Source organism: Mytilus edulis, chromosome 3 (assembly GCF_963676685.1).
Source record: "Mytilus edulis chromosome 3, xbMytEdul2.2, whole genome shotgun sequence".
NCBI lineage: Eukaryota > Metazoa > Mollusca > Bivalvia > Mytilida > Mytilidae > Mytilus > Mytilus edulis.
Window position 1 is genome coordinate 57,546,926 of NC_092346.1, and position 11,892 is coordinate 57,558,817.

Below are 11,892 nucleotides of genomic sequence, written 5' to 3' on the forward strand. Positions count from 1 at the left end.
TTAAATTGAAACACTGAACACATTTTCAACACTTTACTTTTAAAGATCTTAAAACATTAATAGAATAACATAGGAACATTTAAACAACATTAAATATAACAGAGTAAATATCACATATATCTAACAAGATGCATTATACAGTTAGTTTAAACATATTTAATTATAGTGGATTGGGAAACAAGTTTTGCAACCTATATTAATCCCTTTCCACTTTGCAGGTGCAGTTGATAAATCAGAAGAGAAACATGTTTTAGATTTTTTGTCAGATTTTTGGAATCCTCTGGTTTTATTCATTTGAATGCCTTGGAAAAATTTGCCCGGTGACCCCCATTTTTCTTTTTGTAAATCTTTTACATGTAAAATTATTAGCCATCTGTAAAAGTAGTATAAAATTTTTAATTACTTTTTAACAGTTTTTTAGAACTTCAACTTGTCAATGATAAAGCTATGAAAAGTCTAGAGAGAATATTTTCCCGCCAATATTTCAATGGCTTATATCTTGAAAACAAGCACAGTGACCTATATATTTTGTTTGCTCTTTGGATTCCTTTATTAATCTACTATGTATATCAACCTGTGTCTTGAAAAGTTAATTACTTTGAAACTGAGAAGCAAACTCCCTTTTAAAAATAGTAAAATGCCTTATGAAATATATTGTAGATCTGGAAAATTTGCATTTATTTGAACTAATACTAGTTAAAAATAACATTTATTATAGAATAACATATAGCGGGAAGTACTATGATGATAAAATTACTGTCCTTATAAGATATTTATTAAGAACTTTTGACTGACTTGATTGGGTACCATGACATTCTATTAATCAATACATGTACATAAACTTCAAATACAACCATGATTCTAATTGTACATTTTGTAATTATTTTAGTCTTAAAAATGTGGCAAATACATGAAAGGTAATGATGAAGCTTAAGGGGTTATGCCTTTCTTCATCAGCTTAAGGGTAGTAATAATGTACATGATGCATATTTCATTCATCTTTTTCTGTATAATGTAAAGGATGGCAATTCTACTTGTGTGACTGGGTAATCCATTACAATTTACAATGTATTGGAAAATAAATGTACTTCACTAATGAACCATCTTAATGCTATCATACATCATTTATTGTGTGCAGGTTAAGCTGACAAAGAAGGGCATCACCTGACTCACCAATAATATTTCTCTGTAAATTCAGAAATTATTGCGTGCATTTATTATTGCGATTTTGTGTGATTTTGAGAAATTATTATAGAGAATATTAAAACTAGATGTGTCAAAGCGACACGAATGGCCCCGTCCCAAAAAGTTGAAAATCTGCAATTTCAATATAAACACATGTGGACATAAACATTATGGTAGTCTCAAAATCTGGGGGCATATAGAAAAATAATCCATATAACTGTGATTTTCAATAATTTATTAAAGTTCAAAGCCTGTAATTTCGTCAAAAATTAGTGTAGGGGAACAAAACTTAAACTTGACCTGCAACTTCTGGTTAACTCACATACCAAAAATCAGCCCTATATCTGAAGGTGTTTAGAAAAAAAGTCTGTATAACTGTGATTTTCAACAATTTCTCACAGTCCAAATCCGTTATTTTGGCAAAAATTAGAGGAGCGGAACGAAACTTAAACTTGATCTGTAACTCATCATGGTTAACTCAGATACCAAGATCAGCCCAATATATGAAGGCATTTAGAAAAAAGTCTGTATAACTGTAATTTTCAACAATTTCTCAAAGTCCAAAGCCCGTAATTTGGTCAAAAATTAGTAGAGCGGAATGAAACTTTAACTTGACCTGTAACTCATCATGGTTAACGTACATACTAAAAATCAGCCCAATATCTGAAGACGTTTAGAAAAAAAGTCTGTATAACTGTGATTTACAAAAATTTCTCAAAGTCCAAAGTCCGTAATTTCGGCAAAAATTAGTGGAGCGGAACAAAACTTAAACTTGATCTATAACTCATCATGGTTAACTCACATACCAAAAATCAGCCCAATATCTGAAGGTGTTTAGATAATGGTTTGTTGCGGAATGACAGAATTCGGAATTACAGAATTACAGAATTTCAGAATGATGGACAAGGGTAAAACTAGATGGCACTGACAACTTCATTTAAACTATTACTATACTAATCAAGTGGCATTATTTTGCATTAATAAAAACCTTGCACTAACTTCTGAATTTACAGTATCCTTTACTGGTATATTTCCTTCTGAGCTTAAAAATGCCGTGTCATGCCAAGCCATAAAAAGGGTCCTAAAGATACTGTCGACAACTATAGACCAATATCTATTTTGCCTACTCTTTCAAAGATTTTTGAAAAGCATGTCTGCAAACACCTATACTGATACCTATTAAAATATAAGCTCCTTCATGCAAGTCAGTCTGGATTTAGAAGCCACCACTCTTGTAATACTGCTTTACTAAAACTTATTGATCAGTGGTTGAAAGCCATTGATGATGGAGAAATTATAGGTATTATCTTCCTAGATTTTAAAAAAGCATTTGATCTGGTAGATCACATTATCCTTCTTCAAAAACTGCAGTGCTACAAAATTTCAAATTTATCATGTAACTGGTTTAAATCATATCTATCTCATAGATTCCAACAAGTGGAAAATGGGACAATTAAGTCAAGGGCACTAGAAATAAAATCTGGAGTACCTCAGGGCTCCATATTAGGCCCCCTTTTATTTTTATTGTTCATTAATGATTTGCCCCTTCATATAACCTCATCTCAAGCAGACCTCTATGCAGATGATACTACCATTCACTGCACAGGTCATAGTCTCAATACCATCCAGGACAGCATTACAAATGATTTAGAAAGAATTGAAGAATGGTGCAAGGGAAATAAGATGTATATAAATCCAACAAAAACTACATCTATGGTTATTGGTTCTAGACAGAAACTAGCAAAAACAGACCATGTTCTTAATTTGACTGTTGGTAACTCACACATTAGAGATGTTAATTGCGAAAAGCTCCTTGGGGTTTTTATTGATGAAAATCTTGAGTGGACAGCCCAAATTGACACTTTGTGCACAAAAATCAGTACTAGGCTAAATCTTTTGTCTAGGATAAAGAAATCCCTCCCCCTAGAAACACGAAAGTTACACTTTAATGGTTATATTCTCCCTATTTTGGATTACTGTTGTACAATTTGGGGAAACACCAGTGACCAAAATACAAATAGATTAGATAAACTTCAAAAACGAGCAGCTAGAATTATTCTTGAACTTCCTTATGATACCCCATCTAATACAATGTTTAAAAAATTATCATGGCTTCGATTTATTGATCGTGTAATTTACCACAAGACCTTATATGTTCATAGATGTTTATATGGATCTGTCCCAGAATATTTGTCTAACAAAATCTCCTATGTTACAAATAAAAATAGAATGCAACTTAGATCAAATACTACCCAATTACTTAATATACCAAAGGCAAGAACAAACACATTTAGAAGATCTTTTTCATATTCTGGCCCAACTTTATGGAATAAACTACCAGAAGCACTAAGACACATGTCAAACATAAATAATTTTGAAACAAACTGCTTGAAAATCCAGGAATTATTTAAATGACTATGTATCAATTTTGATTATGTTTTCTTACGTTTATCTTTGATATGAAGAAATTGTGTGAATTGCATTGTGAGTGGAGTGTGAGGGCCTCAAGGGAGAATAGTGTTTGTACTAATTGAGCATACCCTCTTGAAATAAAGATTATTATTATTATTATTATTATTATCCTTATACATTTTTGTAGTTGGGCAATTGTTCAAATAAGATATAAACAGTGATCACCTTCAACAGCATTGCTAACATTTATGACTAGTGGAAAAGCAAAATGTATTATTACAAACAGTTCCCACACTTTAACCAATTTTGACTTAAAAGAAATTAAATTTTTAAGAACTCATTTGAAGTAGAAAGCCAAGTGCCTAATTTACAAGTGCAAGTCCAAATAAAACTTCAATTATTAGATTTCACTGCTCATGATCTGAACATTTTAAATCATATGATTTATGTTTGTTAAATAAGATATTAAATTTAGAACATTGAGTCCTTTAAGTAGAGACTATTAAGATGAATTTATTTTGTTTATCAAAAGTTAACATTAAATTTAATCTTTTTTTATTTAAAATCTGCATATTCCATTTCTTTATTTTTCAAAAGATTACAATTCCAATATCTTGATATATTTACTATAGACCAGTTTTTGTAAGTAGTTTCTTCTCATAATAAGTTTTACAGGCAAATGTTGAAAAATGTGAAAAATAAGATAGCACTTAAATTAAAACTAAAACATATATTTTGCTGTAGTGTTAAACATATATAGATATCCCTTACCAAAAAGTGCTAACATGTTGCACATAAGTTGCACATAAGATGCTCACGTTAGAAACTAACATGATTGCACACGAGTTTTTTAACATGCAAATTAGGTGAGCATTTTGTGAGCAAAAAAATTGCACATATGAAACTACCCTAATTTGCATGTTAAAAACCTCACGTGCAACTGCTCATATGAGCTTTTGTTTCACATGTGCATTTTATTAGATTGCTCATATGAGCAGTTGCTCACATGTTGCACACATGAATATTATAGTTGACCAAAACAAAATGGCTGCTTTAAAAAAGGAATATTTTTCAAATTTAAATGAAAATCTTAAATAATTCAGTTGAAAATAAAATAACTGATACATCATGTTAAAAGAGTTATTCTTTAATTATTGTCAGTTAATTATGATTTTCATATCATTTTTTTTTTTTTTATTTAAACAATAATCATGATCATGACTAAAAACATAACATTACATTATAAAACTAATACACAATAAAATTGAGTATGGAAATGGGGAATGTGCCAAAGAGACAACAACCCGACCATAGAAAAAAAACAACAGCAGAAGGTCGCCAACAGGTCTTCAATGTAGCGAGAAATTCCCGCACCCGGAGGCGTCCTTCAACTGGCCCCTAAACAAATATATACTAGTTCAGTGATAATGAACGCCATACTAATTTTCAAATTGTACACAAGAAACTAAATGTCTTTGATTAATAAGTACTGTATTTTAAAAAGTTTAAAAAGGAAAAATCTTTATACATGTAGTACTTATTTTGAAGCAACCTGTATTATATATTCCCATAAAGGACTTAAAATTGTAATATATTTCAAAATCTGACACAAAAATGAAAATAATGAAATAGAAATGATAACTTACAAATAATTAACCACAGCCACACTGGTTTTATCAGATTTCAACAATGCCTTTCTTCAAATAGCACAATATAGGACTTAACATTTTCCATATCCATCTACCTCCATTTATTGCATGCTTTTCATGTATTTGAATTTACAGGAAGTACATGACTGAGCATGTCATTTTGAAAAAGCTCATATGAGCAATGATGTAGGTTAGTTTTGAATGGTTAGAAGAATGGAAAAACTTTTCAAAGTACAAAACTAACATAAAACTAACATGGATGATAAAAGCTCACCTGAGGTTTAAATTGCACATGTGAGCATTATGTTAGATTTTTGTGGGCACATATGAACTACTAAACTGCACATATGAGCAACCTGATTTGCATACAATTCTTACTTGCATCTCATGTGCTTCACATGTGAAACTTATGTGCTTTTGTTAGCAATTTCTGTACGGGATAGGAAGATGTGGTGTGAGTGCCAATGAGACAACTCTCCATCCAAATAACAATTTAAAAAAAAGTAAACCATTATAGGTCAATGTACAGCCTGCAACACAGAGCATACATATATTTTATATATTTTAGAAAGGTATACATTTTGGGACAGATATATTGGCCTTCGTTTAACCATGTTCAACAAAGTGAATCTAATTTAACTTCCTTTAGTTCTTCATCTGAATAGTCTTGTTCTGGTAAAGTCCCTCGACCTGATGACACACTGACCTTTTGACCTAGATTAACACCGGCAAAATTTTTAAATGTTGGTATTGCACTTATTAATGGTGGTTCTGTTATTTCGATTAGTTCATCTCCATCCCATAAAGAGTCACTACTTTTAGTTGTCTCCTCATGTTTAGGTTTACGCTTCCCTTTCTTTTTAGGAGTAGTCTTTTTAGCGGTCAATACAGGGTTTGTTTTGATTTCAATTGTTTGGACCATAGTTTCTGTTGTTGAATCAGTAGTTTCATCTAGTTCAGCATCACTTGTTTCGTAATAATGACTTGGTGATGATTTCACTGAACTTGCATTATCAAATTTTTCTGACATTTCAGATTCTGTTTCACCATCTAGTAAGTTTGACTTGATAGACTTTAATAATCTATATTTGATATTATTTTCCTCTAAATTAATCTTCTGTAGTTTTGTTGGGTAGTTCTCAATCAGATACAATAGCAACTGTAACAAGAAATTAAATGAATTGTTAAGATTCCCAGATAATGAATGTATTTGATTATTAAAAATTTCAAACACAAATAATTTGATCTATATTACAAGTCAAAGTTAGATCTGCTCACAGATGCTTGATGATAAATTTCTAATTATTTTATAGTTCCATTTAAATGAGGTAGCCTAATAAAGAGCAGTTTAATTTACTGTATATGACTTATATTGTATATTTATTTGAATCCAAGGCTGAAATAATAAGAATATTATATTTCCACTTAAAAGATTTTTACAAGGTTCATGACTTTACTAAAGAATGTGAATGATTACCTAATACAAATTTGCAAAGGGTTATGCTGCTGTCAATGTAAAAGTGTAACATTGACCTGCCAGAAAGGTTCATATATTAGTAGAATAAAAATTTAACGACAAATTAAAATGACCAAATTCCAAATTTAGCTCTGGGTAATATGTTTTGTTTTGTTTGAGTATGAAGAAGCTTCTGTAAAAGTTATTTTAACATTCCATGAAGGTTTAAAAAAATGGTTGTTGAAGTTTTTAATTCTATTTTGATGAATGAGCAAAAACAAGTCCATTGTCTGTAATAATACAGAAAAATTATGAAAAAAAATAAATGATCCATATACTTTATTGTAATCATTATTATTCATAAGGAAGATTCTGTCCAAGTTTTTCAAAATTTAGTGAAAATTTAAAGTTATTGAGGACTTGAAAATTTTAAAACCAGACTTTCTAATTTTTTGGAGAAAACAACTATGATTAGTCCATTTATCAATAAAATGTGGAAAATAGAAGAAAAATAAGACATTACTTTTTTGAATTTTGCTCTTATGATGCATGCTTGTATTTGATCAAAACAAAGCTTCTCTCCAAGTTTCATTATTTTTTCATAAGTTTTGAATACATGCTTTAACATCAGATATCAGATAGTTCAGCTATAGCTAGATTAAAAGTGTTACATGAAATGGTGCTACAAGCCTCAGCAAACCTCTCAGTGATACAAGTTCTACAAACCTCAGCAAACCTATCAGTGATACAAGTTCTACAAACCTCAGCAAACCTCTCAGTGATACAAGTTCTACAAACCTCAGCAAACCTATCAGTGATACAAGTTCCTTCCAAATCAAGAACCTGGAGCTGACTATGAGATGCTAAGCCAACCAACATAGAGGATGCTGCTAAGTCACCTATCATGTTATAATCTAAATATAACTCTTGTAAACAACTACTGGCTGCCATGGAAACACTCAGTTTGATCCACCCTTGTTCTGTTATTTTTGGATTAGAACTCATTGTAAGGTCAATTAAACCTAAAATACAAAATGGACCAGTCAAGTTGTAATTGTTTCATTGAATATATGTAATAACATAAGAAAGTATTAAAAAAAAATACATGTATTTTGCAGATTGCTATTACAGAATGAGACAGTAACCCAATAACAAAAGTAGACTAGTATATCTTGCTGATTGGTGAGAACCAAGATTCCGTGTTGAAGGCAATACTTTGACCTCTCTAATTGTTAACTTTTTATATTGTGACTTGGATGGAGAGTTTTCTCATTAGCACTAATACCACATCTTTTTATTTATAGTACAAACATGTATGTGTAAAGCCAATTTCTCTTAAAATAAGTAAGTATCATGGACAAAACATACCAGACTTTTTTCCATGAGGAGGTAAAAGGTTACAAATGGTCTCTATAGAATCATCACTAAGGTCACAATCACCAACATCCAATGAAACAATGGTTGGGTGATGAAGCAGTGTTTTGGCTAATTTCTTCATTCCTGCATCTCCAATACTGTTTCCATGAATACTAAATGGAAACATGAAAAATTGATAAGGTTAATCAACTTCCAATAAATCAATTTATTTACATGTACATTTGTATTTTATAATCCATAATTATACAGATGAGATATTTATTATGTTCCTTCCATTATCGTTTTGGTCTATTTAGTTATTTCCCCCAAAATAAGATACTATAAACTATTATGCAAGGAATTGTATGTTCATGTATATAGGTGGTCAGTATGAATATTTTGGTAAAATATTCAGCAACCAAAGAGTTTGTATATCTTCTTTTGATTAAAATATTTTAAGTATTTTAATGTGTTTGTAAAACCTGGATCAAATCACTTTTGAATGACCTGAAATCAGGTACATGCCCATTGATTTTAAATTGATTACATTACAATTACATTACAATTACAATGAATTTTAAATGTAATATATTTAATTAGTAATTAATTTTGTTACAATTAAAATTGTGAAAGGAAATGGGGAATGTGTCAAAGCGACAACAACCCGACCATAAAGCAGACAACAGCCAAAGGCCACCAATGGGTCTTCAATATAGCGAGAAACTCCCGTACCCGTAGGCGTCCTTCAGCAGGCCCCTTGAAAAATATGTATACTAGTACAGTGATAATGGACGTCATACTAAACTCCGAATTATACACAAGAAACTAAAATTAAAAATCATACAAGACTAACAAAAGCCAGAGGCTCCTGACTTGGGACAGGCGCAAAATTGCAGCGGGGTTAAACATGTTTATGAGATCTCAACCCCCCCCCCCCCTATACCTCTAGCCTATGTAGAAAAGTAAACACATAACAATATGCACATTAAAATTCAGTTCAAGAGAAGTCCGAGTCCCGATGTCAGAAGATGAAACAAAAGAAAATAAATAAAATGACAATAATACATAAATAACAACAGACTTACTACTAGCAGTTAACTGACATGCCAGCTCCAGACCTCAATTAAACTGATTGAAAGATTATGTCTTCATCATATGAATATCAGGCACAATCCCTCCCGTTAGGGGTTTAGTATCATACTATCATAAAATATATGAGAAGAACATAACCGTGTCATTCCAACAACTGTTTTTTAAATAAATGTGTTTAGTTCTGATGCAAAGACCCTATAAGTGAATCAATATTAAAGCCAAAATATGCAATCATTGATGACCTGACAACAGTATCGTAACTATATCCCTTCTTAATAAGTCTGTTTAAAGGTTTTGTAAGCTTTTGAGGTGAATACTGACATTTTTGTGCTTTGTAATTACCATAAAAGATTGGATGTGAAATACCTGAAGGTATAAGATGTCTGCATGTCAATTACATTGAATTTAAATGTAATTAATTTCATTACAATGACATTGAACTTTACTTGTAACAATATATAATTTTAGAATTTCATTGTCTTAAGAATGAATCACTGTTCAATTTCTTCTGTGCTAAGAACAGATTTAAGGACTCCTGAATATATGTTAGTATAGCATAAATTTAAGCATGTTAAGCAAGAGTGAAAGCAGACCCTACATTATTTCAGATAATTTTCTTCCCTTATTTTGCTATTTTAATTTATAATTTTCTTGGGTTTTTTTTCTATCAACAACCCCCCATTATTATAATATATTAAAGTTATATAAAAATATCAGCATGAAAACGTTAAATAATGAAAACAATATAATGTGAAGGCATATACATTAATATAGGTCGAGTAAGAAACTGTGATAGATAAATAATTAATTAATTTCTTACAATAATGCATGTAGTGATCGATTGGCTTTAATGGTTCTACATAACAAGTCGATTCGACGTTGATCTGTTATAATTCCAATACACAGGCATAGCTGCAACAAAGATTCTGAAGATTCAACCAGCTTCAAAATGTTTTTTAGCTTTGCAAATGTCAGTTTACAGTCTCGAATTGATAAAATTTTCACCTCATCATTTTGAATATCTTCACATGCATCTTGTAAATGTTCATCGTTTAAAGTTTGTTCTGTTAAGAGAATTGTATTTGACATAGTTTTTACAATCAGTCTCAGATATTACTTGTTATACGTCCACAATACGCACAATAAACATATGAAGTAATTAGGTAGTAATTGTTTTGACAGGTGCCCGTTCATCTGTGTCGGCCCATCTGTGTCACTCAGGTAAACAAAAGAGATTCGCAGAGTTGACTTTCTAACAATCTGATTGGTAGTAATCATAAAACTGGTTCGACATGACCACTGATACAGTCGAGGCGGTGGATATGAAATACACCAAGACAACACTGGTTCACTGTGAAGTCCAATTTCACATTTAAGTAAATAGTTCGTAAGATATGTTGAATGTTACCAGGTATAAGGGTTTGATCATTAAATTATTGTATAAAGGAGAACTTGACAACCTTTTTAAAAATAATTAAATAGACATTTCTTCCATTAAAAAAAATAAATACAGTCATAAAATGATAAAGAGTTTTAAGAGGTTGAACCCAAAGCTTCAGATAGTATTTGAGTTTTTATGGCAAAAAAAACACAATACAAAGTCCAATTTATTTGTCTATTTTATTGTTCAAAATCCTGTTTAACAAAAGGGGGAACCTTTGTGTTCTCAACTTTACTGCTAAGTGCACAAAATATAATTAGGAGAAAGAGCATAGACTGTCAATGGTCAACTTTGGGACTCAGAAAACTGTGTGTCGGACTCCTGGTATGGTGACATGTCTTCCTTCAGACTTACACCTTTACAGTGGCAGATCCAGAACTTTTTGTAAAAAGGGGGGACTGACCTATGGGGGCCTGCTTCAGTCATGCTTCAATGATTCCCAACATAATCAATCAAATTTTTCCTACCAAAGGGGTGGGGGGGGCATGCCCCCCTGGATCTGCCTATGCTTTATTGTGAACTATAGGTACCTTTAAAATTCTGCTCAGTCTATCAATCATGAATAAAACAGGGTTTATTTATTTTCCTATTATAAACTATTAACACCTTTGCATCCTGAAATTCATTTAATTTGCCACTGGACATAAAAATGCTATCAATCATCATATTATTATTTTGACAAGTTTCCTTGAGGTTTTTAGTGATGTGTATTTTTAACTTAAAGGGAAACTTCGCAAAAAAATCAAAAATTGATATTATGTTTATTCTGTATAAAAATGCTCAAATTCATAGGTATTAAAGTTTTATTCTGCTAGATAAGAGATCACCATCGATTTTAAATTTAGAGTATCAATTCTCTACGGTCGGCCATTTTGTCACCTTGTCCGATTTGCAGTCGCGATATGTCTAAGGACCAGAACTACAGTAACCCGATGTAGTCGTAATTGCGTGTCGATATCTCGTCAATCGTACGGTTGTTTTATCCGACTAGTTAACTTGATACGGAAAATTTTCTTTTTTTTTTTAATATTGGTATACAATATCTGTTATTTTAAGACTGATAATATAGGAATTAGTGAAAAAGTCAAAATTTCAAATCATAAATAAGTCTTCCGTGAAACTTGAATTGTTTTCGGCAATCTAATTAGTTCATAATTCTTTTATGTAATAAACTTTATTCAAATAAATTAGGATCTTCGCTCCACTGATCACCCGCATGGCTAAAGGTATTACTCCCAAAGGTATTGTAGGGGGTGTGAGGTGACACGTCCAGGTATTCAAGCGATTTCCTGTCGAGTTTG

The 11,892-nt window shown here is 31.3% G+C and overlaps 1 protein-coding gene across 1 annotated transcript; it reads right to left on the reverse strand.

Moving 5' to 3' along the window:
* Positions 1-5,719: 5,719 nt before the first annotated feature.
* Positions 5,720-10,377, reverse strand: LOC139514391 (leucine-rich repeat-containing protein 73-like). Its single transcript, XM_071303570.1, has 4 exons — positions 9,971-10,377; positions 8,071-8,231; positions 7,501-7,724; positions 5,720-6,405 (listed from the first exon to the last, which is right to left on the reverse strand). The coding sequence occupies exons 1-4, from the start codon at positions 10,237-10,239 to the stop codon at positions 5,863-5,865; spliced, it is 1,197 nt and encodes a 398-aa protein (XP_071159671.1). The 5' UTR covers positions 10,240-10,377; the 3' UTR covers positions 5,720-5,862.
* Positions 10,378-11,892: the final 1,515 nt, after the last annotated feature.